Genomic DNA, 15,878 nt, shown 5'->3' on the forward strand with positions numbered 1-15,878 from the left:
CGAGTTAAAAAATTTCCCCAGTTCTTTCATTTCCACATTTCCAGCAATCTCATTTAAGAATATGGATTTCCCTTCAGCTCACTCTATTTCCTTCCCTGGTCTGCTCGGATGTCTATCTTTGAGAGGCCCAAAGGAATACATACTGTGTGATTTCATTTATATGAACTCCTAGAACAGGCACAGCCAAACTGGAGTGACAGGAAGCAGATCAGAAATGCCTGGGACCAGCAGCGGTGGGAGCCAGTGGGTTGACCGTGCTGTCTTATCACCCCATTATATTTGTAAGGTCACCGAGAGCAGGGTCACTTGAGTTTATCTTTCTATTCCTGGCCTGTTTCTTGACTTGAATTTAATGTTTAACTTTTCTAAATGTGTTATAAGCAGAATCACCAAAGTCCTTTAAACAGAGCTAGCTTACTGGGGGATAACTCAAGAGGGAATCACAGAAATCATACGGCTTTTTCCCTAGGGAAACACCACACCCCTGTACTTTCTCATTACTGAGTGGAAATGGATGTGCTGTCTTCAGGGGCCCTGGTGCTGGCCACTGCAGGCTGGAGGAAACCATGCCATGTGGCATCTTTAATTCCCTCATGATGCTCTTATCTCCTGCCTGGCTGCCTCCCTAAGGCCTCTGCTTGTTTTATCTGGCCCGGCTCCACCGGTCAGCTTCTAGCTAGTAGCAAGACTACCAGATCACAATCAGTCATTTTCTTCTATCCTGATGTATGGAAAGCAGGACCAGCTACATAACTTGTGGGCCCCAGTGCTAAATGAAAAGGCAAGGCTTCTTGTTCAAAATTTATTACGAATTTGCAGACAGTAACAGCAGAGCATTAAAGCAAGACTGGGACCCCAGGTGACTGCCCAGGTCCCACGCCCATGAAGGCACCCCGATGAAGAGTGAGAGAGCCCTCCTCGGCAAAGACCAACCACAGAACGCTGAGCACAGAGACAGTTCACCTCCAGAGCCCTCCACCACCTTTCCAGTTATAAAGACAGCTGAAAAAGAGCCCACCCCACGGGCCAAGGTACATTAAGGCCGACCGTCATGGACTGAACCGTGTCCTCCAAAGACATTGAAGTCCTAAACCCCAGTATCTACGAACATGACCGTATTTGAAAGTGGGGTCTTTGCAGATGATCAAGTTAAGGTGAGGTCATTAGAGTGGCCCCTAATCCAATATGACTGATGTCCTTATAAAATGGGGGGAAACTGGGACTCAGAGGCAGACATGCATAGAGGGAAAACGATGCGAAGGCACTAACACAGGGAGAACGCCACGTGACCATGAAGGCAGCGATGGGACGGCGCGGCTGCACGCCAAGGAACGCCCAAGACGGCCGGCAAACCTACAGGAGCCAGGGGAGAGGCATGGAGCGGAGTCGCCCCTGCAGCCTGGAAGAACAGCCCTGCCCCAGCCCTTGATCCCAGCCCTTCGGCCTCGAGAACCGTGAGACAGCACGCGTGTCTGTTAAGCCTCCGGTTCGTGGCACCGCATGACGGCGGCCCCAGCAAACTAGGCCGCCCCCGACCGGGCCAGCCTCCTCCTGCTCCCCTCGCGCCCTGGCCACACCTGGAAGAACAGCTGTCCCGGCAGGATCGGAACAGATGGGGCCGGCGCAATGTCAGTTTTGTTTTTCACGAGTTTTCTCCTACAGAAGAGAGGGAGGGAGTGTCAACATCAGAGAGCCCTTTGTGGTCACACTTCGGAAAACGGGGAGCTCTGCCCCGCCCCCGGCTGAGCCCCAATTTAAAGGATGCCCGTGTCAGTATCCCACAAAGCGAGGCCCTTCTGGAGCGTCCCCGGCGACAGCTGGCCTGGCGCGCCCGCCGTTCCTGAGGGCGACGTCCCACCCCGACCGGTGCCGTCCGGGCCTGAGGCCCACGACAGGCCGGCAGCAGCGGCTCGGACACCTCCGCCCCGGGAAGGGCCGCCCTGCTCTTTCCGGGCCCTTCCGGTGGGCTTGCAAACCGGGCCACTCCGTGAGCCGAAGCGGGGTTGGGGGAGGCCTCCCCGCAGGGCCGGCTGCGGGGCCGGGCGTCCCGGGCCGCCGAGGGTCACACGGGGTGGGGGTGCCGCTTTGAGAGGGAACAATTTGCAGAGACTGCCAAACCGGGAGCCGGCCAGGCTGGCCCTCCCCAAGGCGCCCCGAGCAGGCCGAGCTCGGCAGCAGCCCAGTTCCCCGCGGCCCGGCCCCCGCGCGGGCCGCAGCCCCCTAAACATGGCCGCCGAGGCCTCACCCCGCGGGCGCAGCCGCGACTCCGGCTGACGCGCCGGCGCCGTGTTGCATCAGCCCGAGCCCACGTGCTCGGCCCGCCCCCACGCCCACGGGTCCGGGCGCCGATTGGGCCACGTTGGGGCAGTGGCCTCCGCCTCAGCCAATGGGCGGCAGCCACAGAGGGTTCGCTGCGCAGAGCCCGGGCGCGGGCTGCCTATAAAAGGCTCCCGAGGCGGGGGCGCGCGCGCCCCAAGGAAGCGAACTGTCGTTGCTGAGGCTTTGACGGCCGCGACGTCTGGCCTCCCGGAGCGCAGCTGATCCCGCAGCGCAGCTGATCCCGCAGCGCAGCCGACATGGAGCCCGAGCCCGAGCCCGAGCCCGTCACGCTCCTCGTGAAGAGCCCCAACCAGCGCCACCGCGACTTGGAGCTGAGCGGCGACCGCAGCTGGAGCGTGGGCCGCCTCAAGGCTCATCTGAGCCGCGTCTACCCCGAGCGCCCGGTGAGAGCGCCCCCCGGCCCCGCCGCCAGCCCCCCAGCCTCGTCGCGGCCCCTGCCCTGCAGCCTCGCTCTTCGCCGGCCTTCCCCGGCCGCTGGGGCTTCCCGGGGCTGTGGTCAACCCCCTCCCTCGGCCCAGCCGCTGTCACTTCCTCATCCTCTGCCGTCGTCGCCCCGCCTTCCGCTGTCACCTCGCCTCCCGGGTCCCCACACCCCCAGGGCTGTCGCATTCCTGCCCCACCTCCCCGGACCCCTCCGCCGCCCCTAGATCGGGCTCCCAGCCTCAGCCGAGCCGCTGCAACAGCACTTTGACCTTGCGCGAGTCATTTCACCCTCCAAGCCTCAGTTTCCCCAAAACGGCGGGGCGGCTGGGTGTTGCGCATCGGGCCTGCACCCGGAGGACGGAACCGGGAGAGCGTGAAGGCCGGGGAGCGGGTCCCCTCCCGGCCGCCCGGCCTCCGCGCCCTGCAGGGGGGCGGCGGGGACGCTCCGGCGAAGGCTGCTCGGGAGGGGACGGGCGGAGGGCGCCTCCTGCAGTCGGGGCTCGGAGACTGGTCCCTCGATTCCGGAGGCCCCGCGGCCTTGTTTTGGTGACACCCCTGGCGGCATCACCCTGGCGCCGCCCTCTCTCCCCACCGCGTGATGGAGGCGGCGAGCCGGACCTGCCCGTGTTGACTTTGTGCTCGTGTTATGTAAGCGTCCGCGCTCGGCCCGCCCCTGGGGCCCCGGCCCGCAGGAGCGCATCGGGGCGGACGGGGCTGTGGGACTGGCCCTTCGTGTCTCAGGAGTCGCCGCCAGGTTTTCCTCCCGCACTGTCGGGAATGTGGATGTGAGTTTTCCTTCTGAGTTGTTCTTTGGAGGTTGGCTTGTTCTGTAAGCCTCCGTTCCGGAGCCTTCGCCTGGGCCCTGTTGGCGCCGACACCAAAGCTGTTTCCAAGAAGCCAGGTGGCCGTGTTGCCTGTTAGGTACACGAATCGGCGCAGCAGGTGTGTCTAGCTGCATCATTTGGTGAAGGGCGAGCTTTGCAGAGAGATGTCCGTGAGGGCTTCCTCGGGTGAGACCATCACTCCTGTTAGATCTGAAGACTCGAAGTTGTGATAAAAGGCCTGTCAGGTCTGTCCATTTGTGTTTGGAAACTCTGGCTGGGGTGCTCTCATCATTGGTTTCCTTAGGTGAGAAGCCTTACTTTATAATCATTGTTAGCTTCACGTTTGATTTTTTTTCAAATCAGCCATCTGGGTAAAGACACAGGGTGTCAGTTCAGGCCTTTAACAGGGAAGACAATTCAAGTCACAGGCATCTGTGGTCTTCCAGCCTTTCCTGGTATGAAGCTCTTTAGTATCATGCAGGACCCCACGTCTGCAACAGCGTTTTACAGATTCATCTACCTATAAAGGCAGTCAGTGAGAACAACGATGAGCACAGCAGCCAATGTAATTCTGTAGTTTGTTTTAGTTGCACAGTATCAGGAAATCCTGATTTGTGCAGGTAAATAGCCGCAGTTCTCGTTTGTTTCTGTTAAACTGCTTGCTTTATAATCTCAGGCTGCACGACAGGAGCACCTGTCCTCCAGCTTTTGCATAATTGGTGATTCTGGCAAGAGGGGGTTGACAAGTTGCTGGCCATCTCCAGTGTACTGACTTCAAGGCCATTATTTTTAAGTACAGTTTTTAAAGGAATTAAAAATAGATTTTAAAAGCGAGATTTGTATAAAAGTATGTGGAGTCCTGAGGTTTTCAATCACTGGGACGGAGAAGAGGGCTTGGAATCTTGACCCTTTAGCAGCAAGTGACTGTGCACAAGTCCGCTTCAGGCTTTCCCTCCTTAAAACAAGGACACGAAATCTCCCAGGGGGCTTGTGTGAAATGCCACTCACACGCCGTCTCCTCTGTAACTGCATTTCTATGTCGGAAAAGTCTCTTTGAGGCTTAAGTTTAGAATTGCTTCCTGTTATCTTGGGACAGTGCTGTGTGGCTTTGGTGAAGGCTGGCCTTGGGAGCACTTCGAGTTTTCTCTGAGACCAAACAAGGTTTTGAAGTTCGTTGCTATAGGAGCCCCAAATAAAATTTGTGTTTTTAGTGGCAGAAAGCAGTTTCTCTGAGAGTTAAGAGGTCAAGTAGTTTGCCGTAAGTTTTGTGGTCTGGAGATAATTTGCCATCCTAAATTTATTTGCCTTGTTAGAGATCAGTTTAAAGTTAGGCATTTTCTAAATAAAAGTTTTGTATGTGGGGCCTTTGAAAAAATGTTTTCCTGTGATGCTGGGAAAAAACACATATTCAGATCCTTTGTCTGAAACACTTTCTTCTGTGTTCGGGACCTCGGGCGGGTTCAATGCTGACCTGTGCTACTGTTTCTTTCCATAAGCGGCCGGAGGACCAGAGGTTAATTTATTCCGGGAAGCTCTTGTTGGATCACCAGTGTCTCAGGGACTTGCTCCCAAAGGTACATCACTTACATGTTAACTTCTGAATGTTTTTAAGCACTTACCAGGTTGAATTCAGGTTCTAAAGTCCCTCCTTATATTACCTTTAGCAGGAAAAACGGCATGTTTTGCATCTGGTCTGCAATGTGAAGAGTCCTGCCAAAATGCCAGAAACCAGCGCAAAGGTCTGTCTGCTTTCTCATGATTATAACAATGTGTCATTCAGAGTCCAAAGCTAGAAATAAAGGAAGTGGGATAAAACTCTTAAGAAAGAGATTCTGTAGCTTTTTATCGTGGAATATTTTGTTTCTTCCCCAGTGAGAATCAGGAATTAGAAACTGTTACCATGCAGGGGGAGTGCACTAGAGTTGTAGGAGACTGTCCCATTAGTGTTGTCGTGGAAAAGCAGAGCTCTGCGTTACACTACTTCTGGGCTATGAGTGGACTACAGTAGCTGCGTGTCCATCCCTGAACTAGCCTGGCGCTCTTGCATTTAGCACATCATAAGTTTCTTCTAAGGAAACATTAATTTCTGTAAAGAGTAAAAAAGTAAATATATTTCCTTTGGAAATTTTCATTGTGATTATTTACTTAGTTGGGTAGGAAAAAGCCATAGTCTTTATCAAATGATCTCCAAAGACTGACTTATGTTTGACAGCCAAAATCATTTATTTTTCATTTTACGGTGTTGATTTGAATATACACTATTAATTCTAATGTGATCCACTGTAAATTTGCATTACAACTGTATTTCCTGAAACATCTGTGCATAGCATAGGAAATTGTTTCCTTTAGATTACTGGCTGGGTTGTATTTATAAATCTTGTTGGTCAAATTTATTTTCTTGATTTAGTAAATTTAATACCACAAGATGTACACAGCCTTGTCAGGGAGTTTTCTCACCAGTGATAACTTCATTGGAAGATTTCAGTGAAACTATAGCGTAGTTACTCTAGGAAAAAATATGAATTTTTTTGGGTATCTATATATTGAAATTATGTTGAACAAATTTGAGAATATTTTTTATGTGACATTGTATCATTTGACTTTGTCAAGTTCAGAGGTTGGGGTGGGGAGCATAAGTCGTTTATAGAGAGAGAGTTTTTTCGCTTGCTTTCAGACAGTTGCATCAGACCCTTTGTTCTCACGTTCGTTTACGCTCTGTAGGTTGCGGAAGCCCCAGAGCAGCCTGCTGGCCTTAATCAGGGCCAGTATCCTGGGGATTCGCCAGGTGATGGTTTAAGGCCAAGGGAGCCTCTTCGGAACCTTTCTCCCTCTGGATGGGAGAACATCTCCAGGTGAGCGTTACGGTAAAGCACCAGCTTTATACAACGTGCATGTGCACCGTTTGCATCACTTTTAGAATAAGCTGTGTTTATACTATAGAACTGGAAAATGTACAAAATTTTGCTTTATAAGGGCTTCACTTTAATGATCGCTCACGTATTTAACTTTTCTTAGTACACAGCCTTTGAGGAACATATAAAACAGTGGAGCCCCGTGCATTGAAAGTGAAGGCCTTCCCCCTCCGACACGGGTGCGCGCTCTGCATTGTGCTGACCTCTCGGTGGGGAATTAGTGCTGCCGCAGAGAAAACAGCTGTTGTAAGCGTCGTGCAGCTGTTCTGCTGAGTGGCTTTGTGCTTTGTCCGTCATAACAATGGGTGACAAAGGTGAAGAGACTATTTAAGAAATGCTCTTCCAAGGCCTCTGTTGGCAGTGCTAGGAAAAAAGGCCATCTCTTTGGAGCAGTTAGAGCTTTTCTTCAGAGCAAAAACCAGAAGTAACTAAATGCTCTAACATTTGGATTTCTTAGCTCCTGGAACACCCTATTATGAAAGTTCCTACAGGAAAAAGTAAGTTATCCTACAAGTTGAAATTCTGTGACTCCCCAATTCCTCCGCCCCCCCCTTCCTAATAGTTTTTAATAATTGATTGTCGATAAAGTCAGGTGTTTGAAGAATGAGGAGTTTTTTTTCCTTATTGGAAATTTCAAAGATACACAAAAGTAGAGGGAAGTGTATAATGAATCTCCACATAACCATCACCCAGGCCCAACAATGATTAAAGCTTTGCCATGCTGCTTCCATCTATTCCCCCTTCCCTTTTTTTCCTGAAGTATTTAAAAGTAATTCCCAGACATCATGTCAGTTCACACCTACATGCTTGAGGATGCAACTGTAATATCTGCGGTACCACCAGCATCAGAGCCAACAAAAGCACTTTGTTATCCTCTTGTTTCCATGCACCGTAACTTTTTTAAATGATCAAAAACAGTATCCTGCCAAGACTTACTTGTGTTGGAATACCATTTTAGAAATTCTCTGGGTATGGAATTTGGTTGAAAGACTGTCAGCATATAAACTGGATAATTCGATTCATCATTGGATAGAAACACATAAAATGGCTTCCCTTGGGAATTGAGGCCCATGTCTGACTGTGTGAGTTTCACCACAGTAAAACTGGTTGATTTCATTCAACAAATACTTATTGAACAGCCAGTGCATATAACTTTGTTTCAGGGTATGAGTTGACCCACAGAGATGAGCACATAACCGACTCCCGATCTTTCTGCGATTCTATTAGTTTCAATTTTGTGAAGTGCTGCCAAAGGAGTTCATTGTGTAAGGCTCACAAAGCCCGAGATGACTCCTGCACGCCCTGCTGAGGCTGCGTCACGTGGTAGGAGACGCCCGAGTTTGGTGTCAAACAGGTCTCAAATCCAGCCCTGCTACTTACCAGCTCAGTGGCCTTGTGCAGATCCCTCGTCTTCTCTGAGCCGCCCTGGGCTCCCCTCTGTAACATGGCAGCGTGGATGAGAGCTCCCTGCCCGCAAGGTTGTTGGGGATCCGGTGAGATAACAGTTCAGCTGCCTGTACGGGGCACAGGTGGTCAGTAAGCATGCATGGGTGATGCCACACATAGCTCTATGAAGCTCCGATCTAGGGGCGAGGGAGAAATGGGTATTGGGTGGCGGGGGTGTTTTCCTGCAGGAAGTGTACAAATTGGCCCTATTGTGGAAAGCTTTGGGAGAAATGTGGCTTTTTAGAGCTGCTGTCTAAAGGATGAGCAGTGGGTTTAGACCTGCACTGGGACTGACGCAGCAAGTCAAAACTGGGGGTGGGGATCCACTTAGCCTGCAAAGGTTCAGCTTGTTTGTACGTCATAGCGATGAGGTGATGAGAACGGAGTGCTGGGCAAGGGCTCTAGCTTTCCCCGCGGATCTGGACCCTGGTGGCAGGGCTTTGTCAGTCAGTGCATCCTGTGCTGTGCTAGACGGGTGCATCACACAGTAATCTGCCTGTCACTGTCATGAAGCCCATTCTTCTCTCTTTGATATGAGTTCCTGATGGTAGTTTAAACTTAGTTTTTGTTTATTCATACTAAACCAACTCAAAATGAGCGTTTCTTTCAACTCTTTCCTAGGCCTGAAGCTGCCCAGCCGGCGTTCCAAGGCCTGGGGCCTGGTTTCTCGGGCCTCACAACCTACGGGTGGCTGCAGCTGTCGTGGCTCCAGCAGGTGTACGCGCGGCAGTACTACATGCAGTAGTGAGTACGGGCCCGGGGGAGCGCGCACGCGTCACCGCGCTCAGGGGGAGGGCCGAGCGCGTGCTCGTCAGCTTCTGCGGAGCCCGCTGTGTCTGGTCCTGCGGCTGGAGCCGAGGGTGAGCCGTAACTGCCGCCCTTGGACGTCGATGCGGGGGTGCCTGGGTCCGCTACACAGTTTGATGACTTTATTTAGAATCTGTTACCTTCTTTTCAATTGTGCTATCTTTAGACTTTTGTGAAGATTTTAGTTTGCTACTGCACCATACTTTTATGGTGGCCTTGATGTTTAATTCGAGATGAAATTTACCAGTTGGCCTCCCTTAGGAGCAGGAAAGGCATTTATAGGTTTGCCTGTTAGAAAAGAAGTGAAGAACTAAGTTAAAGAAAAATCAAGTTTGTACGTATTACAATTCTTCGTAGGAAAAGACCCCTGATGAGTAAGGTGAGGAGAAGCACGGTCTTCCTGGTGCTTTGCTCTCAACAGTATCTGCCTTGTCATTTTTCCTGTAGTTTAGCGGCCACTGCTGCTTCGGGGGCTTTTGTGCCCTCACCAAGTGCCCAGGAGATACCTGTGGTGTCTGCTCCTGCTCCAGCAGCTCCCATTCACAACCAGTTTCCAGCAGAAAACCAGCCGGCCAATCAGAATGCTGCTCCTCAAGTGGTGGTTAATCCTGGCGCCAATCAGAATTTGCGGATGAACGCCCAAGGCGGCCCTGTTGTGGAAGAAGATGATGAGCTCAACCGAGATTGGCTGGATTGGACCTATTCAGCAGCTACGTTTTCGGTTTTTCTCAGTATCCTCTACTTCTACTCCTCCCTGAGCAGATTCCTCATGGTCATGGGAGCCACCGTGGTTATGTACCTGTAAGCAGATGATTTCGCTTTCCTTTTTTTCCTTTCCTACAGATTACACTCGACGGTGACTCAGACCAAGGACAGATTTTGCTCTTTTTTGGAGCAGTCTCGGTCATTTTCTAAGGAGGTGTATTTAAATAGTATGTCATTCTGGCATTTTTGATTCAAGGAGTGGATGGCATGGTTGTGCATTGGTAGGAACATGATTAATTGTTACTACAAGAACATTCTCGTCTTTTCCTCTGGATAAGGCATCTGCCAGGCTTATGAACCCCAAGAATACAGCCATATTTAGGCATGGAAAGGAAAATTGTATTTGTTTTCCTAAGAATAAGAATGTATTTATCAGGCTACGGCCACCTTCCAGGATAAACGTCAGGCACTGACTGTCAGCATCGCCAAGGAACCTTTACAGATCTGACATTTGGCTTTATCCATGTCTGAGAGTAATGGTTCTCAGCTGAGATGATTGTGCAACCCTCCACACAATGCTGCCGGCCCCCCCCCCCGCCCCCCCCAGTCTGCCCCCAGGATGTTTGCCGATGTTTAGAGACATTGTCAACTGTCACAACTAGGGAGGGAGTCCTACTGGCATCTAGTTGTTAGAGGCCAGGGTTGCTGCTAAACGTCCTGCCATGCACATACAGTCCCCATGGTGAATATCCAGCCCAGGACAGCAGCAGTGCCAAAGTTGAGTGAGAAACCCTGGCCTAGCCTGATAGGCCCTTGTCTGTGGTTAAAACTGACAGGAGAAATTGTTCCTCTGTAATAAAAATGGATTTTTATTTTCATTTTTAAAAACCTTAGAGCACAACCAGAAGGACCTACAACTAGAATATACACCTATTTACTGGGGGGCTTTGGGGAGAAGAGGAAGGAAAAAAAAGATTGGCAACAGGTGTTAGCTCAGGTGCCGATGTTTAAAAAAAAAATCTTAGAGAAATATTTAGAATAAGATAACAAATACCTATCCAGTATTAATGGTTAATATTTTGTCGTATTTGCTTGAAGACTAGGAGTTTATTGGGTTTTCCAATAAAACTTTCAGTCAATTCTTTAAATTCTATAGTCTCTAGAATCATATATTTAGGTGACCAAATCTAGGTCTTCTTATTATGTTATTACATATCTTATAGCTCTGTGTGTGTAGTTTTTTCCCGCCCCTCTTCAGGCATTCAAGTTTAAGGTTTAGTTCAGATGAACAAGCATTTATTGAGCACATGCTATGCCAGGTGCTGTTATTCTGCTGGGTGTACAGTGATGGGTAAAACATTGTCCCCATAGTGACCTTCAAGAACCTGACAGGCCAGTGTGGAAGTCGGGGAGATGCTGTGAGGGACTGTCTGCAGGTGGCCTTGCTGTGGGCTTCTGATCAGGATGCTGCTCTGAGTAGAGGAGTTGAGCGAGTGGGACCTTCTCTAATCTAGACGACCCTTGAATACTGAGTAAATCTCTCTGCGATGTCAGCTAAGATGGGGTTTTATGTGCTTCCCTTGAAGGCATCACGTTGGATGGTTTCCGTTTAGACAGAGGCCGGTTCAGAACTTCCCGAATGGTGGGCCTCCTTACGACGCTGTGAATCAGGACCCCAACAATAACTTACAGGTATGGCGCTTTCGATGGAGCCCAGCGAGCTGTGAAATGCCTGGTTTCAAATCCTTAACCTTTAGTTATCCAACCTCGTAGATACCTATATATCCAGCCATTTTATTAGGCTAAGTATTGGGAGATTTTTCCAAATTTATTCTTAGAGCAGTAGCTATTTTTAAAACATTGTGCCGTAAGATCCATCAGGTATTTTTGTCCTCTGGCTGTTTGCATTTTAGCGTATATAAATAGTGTTTTTTTAAAGCTCACTACTTTGAGTGTTCCTTGGCCTGTAACAATGTGTTACGCCTTGGAGACTGCTAATGGGTAGTTATTCTAATGACGGATTACCAACATAAGCATGTCTCACTGACAGATTTGAAATGTTCCTGGAAATTAACACATAGAAATAGAATTTTTATAAGGCAGTTTAATGCATAATCCTAAAGGTTATTCTTTATAATATAAAGTGTCATCCTAGTGTCTGTTTTTAGAACCCTAGGTTTCCATTTTTAATTTTTTTAACTCAGAACACTGCCAAAATTAGAAGAATATCCACATTTAATGAAGTGATTAATTTCATCACTAGTTTAATAATAGTTGAAAATCTAGTTATTTCATTTGTTCTGATACTTGCTGTCTGAATAGTCAAAACTGTGAGACTGTCACAGCACCATTGTGTTAAAGAGGCCTGAGAAAGCTCCATCCAGCCTGGGACATCATTCCTGGGGGGTCTGCCTGCCTGGCTGCTTTGCGTGTGGGGCAAGGGGCCAGCGCTTTACTCTGCCCTTTTCTAACATTCTTTAGTGTTTGTCACGGTCCTAATTGTTTTCTCATTGTGTCAATAACTGTAGGAAGGCCCTGACCCTGAAATCGAAGATCCCAGCCACGGTCCTCCAGACAGGGATGCTCTGGATGGCGAGCAGACCAGCCCTTCGTTTATGAGCACAGCCTGGCTTGTTTTCAAGACTTTCTTTGCCTCTCTTCTTCCAGAAGGGCCCCCAGCCATAGCAAACTGATGGTGTTTGCTCCCTGGCTGCTAGAGGCTTTGATAAGCGTGGACTGGATCGTCTGACTCCAGCTAGGTTTCCTCACCCGGACATGGCAATGGCACCAAATTAGTAAAAGAGCCAACACGGAGGATGCTGTGCTTTTGTGATGAAGCAAAAGCAGAAAGTAAGACATGAAGCCGTGATACAAACTGATGAACAAAAAAATGCCCGAGGCTTCTCATGTCTTTATTCTGAAGAGCTTTAATATATACTGTAGTTTCATAGACGTTGTAAGTAGAAGGCATTAGTGTCGCATGTTATGCCTGAGGAACTTTTCCAGATGTGTGTCTGCATGTGTGTTTGTACATAGATGTCATAGATGCAGAAATGGTTCTGCTGGTTTGATTTGATTCCTGTTGGAATGTTTAAATTACACTAAGTGTACTACTTTACATAATCAATGAAATTGCTAGACATGTTTTAGCAGGACTTTTCTAGGAAAGACTTATGTATAATTGCTTTTTAAAATGCAGTGCTTTACTGTAAACCAAGGGGCACTTTGCACAGGTGGACACCTTTGCTGGGTTTTCTGTTCAATAAAATTTTGCCATGAATGACCCTGGCAGAGACTCGTGTCATCTTAGCAGTTTGCTCTGTGTGCATTGCCGCTGGACGGTCAACAGTTGAGCTGCCGGCTTTGGAGTAAGCTGAATGTTTTGCTTCTTCTATGAAAGGACTGCACAAATGAAGAATGATAAGGTAAGTCCATGAAAGTTTTAATTTGCTAAGAATATCCCTCTGTTTCCCCCATTTCCTGATTTAAGCGTTATGGGCCTGTGTAGTAGGAACCATCAAAGTTAAATTCCTTCCATGGAAAGTGCTTTCCTCCTCGGCGATTCGGCAGTAGTTTTAGTTGCTCAAATGTCATGGTTTTGTAAGCTGAGCTTGCTTTTGTGATTTCAGTCCTTTAAGTATGAATTTGGAGACTAATCTTAAAAGCAAAGTTCTGTGTATTTTTCACATGAAGAATGTTACAGGGAGAGTGCTAAAGGCCTGGGGGTGTTGTTTTTGGCAAAGTAAATCAGCTTCTTGCATCATGGTTGTGATTATTTATATTAATCATTATTGGAAACATCAGTTACATCAGATGAACATTCACTGGACAATTCATAGCAAGGTGCTGGAGAGATCCAAAGGTATTTTATGTATGGTTGTGCTTTAAAAAGCCAACTAGGATAATTACGTAAGGAGTTAAATGGCATAAAATTTCAAATAAACATCTCCAGAGCAAAGGAACTATCAGAAGGCAGTGGTTGTTGATGACTCATGAAGGCGACGTTTGCTTGAAGGAAGAAATGCCTCGAGACCGGAGGCTTTACAAGTGAGGCAGGGGGTCCGAAGGGATGGAAGGAGACAAGAGCTGGAGAGAAAAGTCACACAGCCAGGGCCAAGTGCCAAGACGAGACCTGCCCCCTCCGGCACGCAGCTGGACTCTGGGCACCATGGCAATTTATGCGAGTGACTCTGAGAGTTCATACTGCTGGGGGCCGGCCTGGTGGCGCAGTGGTTTAAGTGCGCACCTTCCGCTTCTCGGCGGCCCGGGGTTCGCCGGTTCGGATCCTGGGTGCAGACATGGCACCGCTTGGCAAGCGCCATGCTGTGGCAGGCATCCCACATATAAAGTAGAGGAAGATGGGCACAGATGTTAGCTCAGGGCCAGGCTTCCTCAGCAAAAAGAGGAGGATTGGCAGTGGTTAGCTCAGGGCTAATCTTCCTCAAAAAAAAAAAAGTTCATACTGGGACCTTCTTAGTCTTGAGTGGAAAAGCCCTACTGCTTTTCAGAGGAAGGGACATCACCATTTGGCGAGGGACTTGGAGCCCCAGGCAGCTGGCAATGCCCATCTCCTGTTCCTACAGGAATGGGGCCGCTGTCTCTGTAGAGTCAGGTAGTGATGATTCAACTCCAGATTCCATGGGCCCGAAATAGCCCCATGAAGATGCTCCTGAGGACAGCTGACGAGGATGCAGATTGGCCCAAGCCCCACTAGGACAAAGGGGGCAGCTTCAGATAACAGGTAAGGCTTAAGAGGACTGACAGGGCCGGCCCAGTGGCGCAGCAGTTAAGTGCACACGTTCCGCTTCGGGGGCCTAGGGTTCACCGGTTCGGATCCCAGGTGCAGACATGGCACTGCTTGGCAAGCCATGCTGTGGTAGGCATCCACATATAAAGTAGAGGAAGATGGGCACGAATGTTAGCTTAGGGCCAGTCTTCCTCAGCAAAAAAAAAAAAAAAAAAGGATTGGCAGCAGATATTAGTTGAGGGCTAATCTCCCTCAAAAAGAAAAAAAGACTGACAAGTGGGGGAATTGGCAGAAATGTCAGTATGTCCACAACAGTTACTAAATATGGTAACGTAAAGTGCTGCATACCTCTATAACATTCAGGAAATTATTGGGCTGCATCTCCATTAAGTAGCAATTAAATAGCTAAAAACAAAAAACTCCCGAAATTTCGGCTCAGGCCGTAGCAGCTTTTTAAGCTTGCATTTTCCGAGGTGTATTTTTTGAAGCCTAGTTCTATAGAAGAAATGCTCCAAAAAATGAGTTCACGGTCAAGTAAATTTGGAAACCTCAGGTTGATCCAAATTGTTAGGTTTCTTCACTGCGGGACTCGTGGGGCCTTTAAGTTGCTGCTGTGCATGAAGCGGGGCACGTGGTCTGCAGCCTCTCCCTCCCTGTGAGCGTGCCCAGGACTGTGCTGAGTTTTGGGAAATGTGGTTAATGTTAGTATCTCGTCTGGCGTTCTAGGTAGCACACAGATAGTTGGTTAGAAGTGGCATTTTGCATAATAAACCGTGGAGATCAATATTCTCTATATAGCCGGGAGGGAGAGGCCGGGCCTTCCCTGTGCACAGTCTCGCTGACAAGGGGCAGGTTCCGGGGCTGCTCTGCCAGCAGCTCCTCTACTGTTTCTATGGAAGTTGACCCTATGCCTGAAGACACTGGCCTCCCCTGAGCTAAGTTACCTCGAAAGACACTGCTGGTTCTCCTCAGGACGGACCCCCGCCCTCTCCTTCTAGACCTATGACTAGACTCGAGTCCCAGCGGCCCTCAAAGGGAGAGGTACGGAGGGCGATCCGTGAGGACGGGCATCGTGAGGCCGGTGTGGTTTTTCCAGTTTATACAGACAGAAGTCTGGGGGCATGTGTGGCAGTGGATGTTAAGGGTGTGGGGTAAGTGTGGAGAACATAAAGTCGGATCAGGCTGAGTTTATTCATATGGGCCCTAAGCAGAGCTTCTGGGTTTACTGTCTTAGTGCGAGAAGTTAGAAAGGGCTCTCACAGTTTGCTTGGCTGAAATGCAGACTAAAAGGTGGCCTACGCTAAATGAAGTTGAAATGGCAGAACTGCCCGGGTATCCTGCAGAGGACGATAGTCAAAGGCGTAGGGACGCTGGAAGGTGAGAGTGGATTTATCCTGTAAGACCTGCTCACCCAACCTGGCAGTGTCCAGAGGACATGAGTTTGACCCTGACCGTGAGAACCAAATTTGTGAGGGGAGCCCAGCGTCACTGGAGAGCTCTGGGTCGGTCACTCATCTCTGTAGGTCAGAAATTACCATGGGAAGTGGTGCCACTGAACTGACACCCCAAGTAAAAAGGGGATCACTGGGTCTCGGGGTGGCAGGGCCCAAGGGGCAGCACTTAATTGCCAAAGACCAGGTGGCTCTGGTCACCGTAGTGGACAGCAGAGTCCAG

The 15,878-nt window shown here is 49.3% G+C and overlaps 1 protein-coding gene across 3 annotated transcripts; it reads left to right on the plus strand.

Moving 5' to 3' along the window:
* Positions 1-1,342: 1,342 nt before the first annotated feature.
* Positions 1,343-12,745, plus strand: HERPUD1 (homocysteine inducible ER protein with ubiquitin like domain 1). 3 transcript variants are annotated; one of them, XM_023637028.2, is made up of 8 exons: positions 1,343-2,723; positions 5,084-5,161; positions 5,252-5,326; positions 6,309-6,439; positions 8,567-8,689; positions 9,200-9,553; positions 11,044-11,149; positions 11,986-12,745. In XM_023637028.2, the coding sequence occupies exons 1-8, from the start codon at positions 2,577-2,579 to the stop codon at positions 12,148-12,150; spliced, it is 1,179 nt and encodes a 392-aa protein (XP_023492796.1). In that variant the 5' UTR covers positions 1,343-2,576; the 3' UTR covers positions 12,151-12,745. The 3 variants fall into 3 exon arrangements, with proteins under 3 accessions (XP_023492796.1, XP_023492798.1, XP_023492797.1); XM_023637029.2 differs by having other exon boundaries at positions 2,434-2,723; positions 5,255-5,326; XM_023637030.2 differs by lacking the exon at positions 11,986-12,745 and having other exon boundaries at positions 2,377-2,723; positions 9,200-9,396; positions 11,044-11,123.
* The last annotated feature ends 3,133 nt before the right edge of the window (positions 12,746-15,878 follow it).

This window comes from Equus caballus, chromosome 3, assembly GCF_041296265.1.
Source record: "Equus caballus isolate H_3958 breed thoroughbred chromosome 3, TB-T2T, whole genome shotgun sequence".
In the NCBI taxonomy this organism is placed as follows: Eukaryota; Metazoa; Chordata; class Mammalia; order Perissodactyla; family Equidae; genus Equus; species Equus caballus.

Excerpts from the sequence above, each read along its gene's own strand:
- HERPUD1 (XM_023637028.2), top strand. The coding sequence starts at position 2,577 with ATGGAGCCCGAGCCCGAGCCCGAGCCCGTCACGCTCCTCGTGAAGAGC. Across the intron at positions 2,724-5,083 it reads GCGTCTACCCCGAGCGCCCG|CGGCCGGAGGACCAGAGGTT; the intron begins GTGAGAGCGCCC and ends TCTTTCCATAAG. Across the intron at positions 9,554-11,043 it reads GCCACCGTGGTTATGTACCT|GCATCACGTTGGATGGTTTC; the intron begins GTAAGCAGATGA and ends CTTCCCTTGAAG.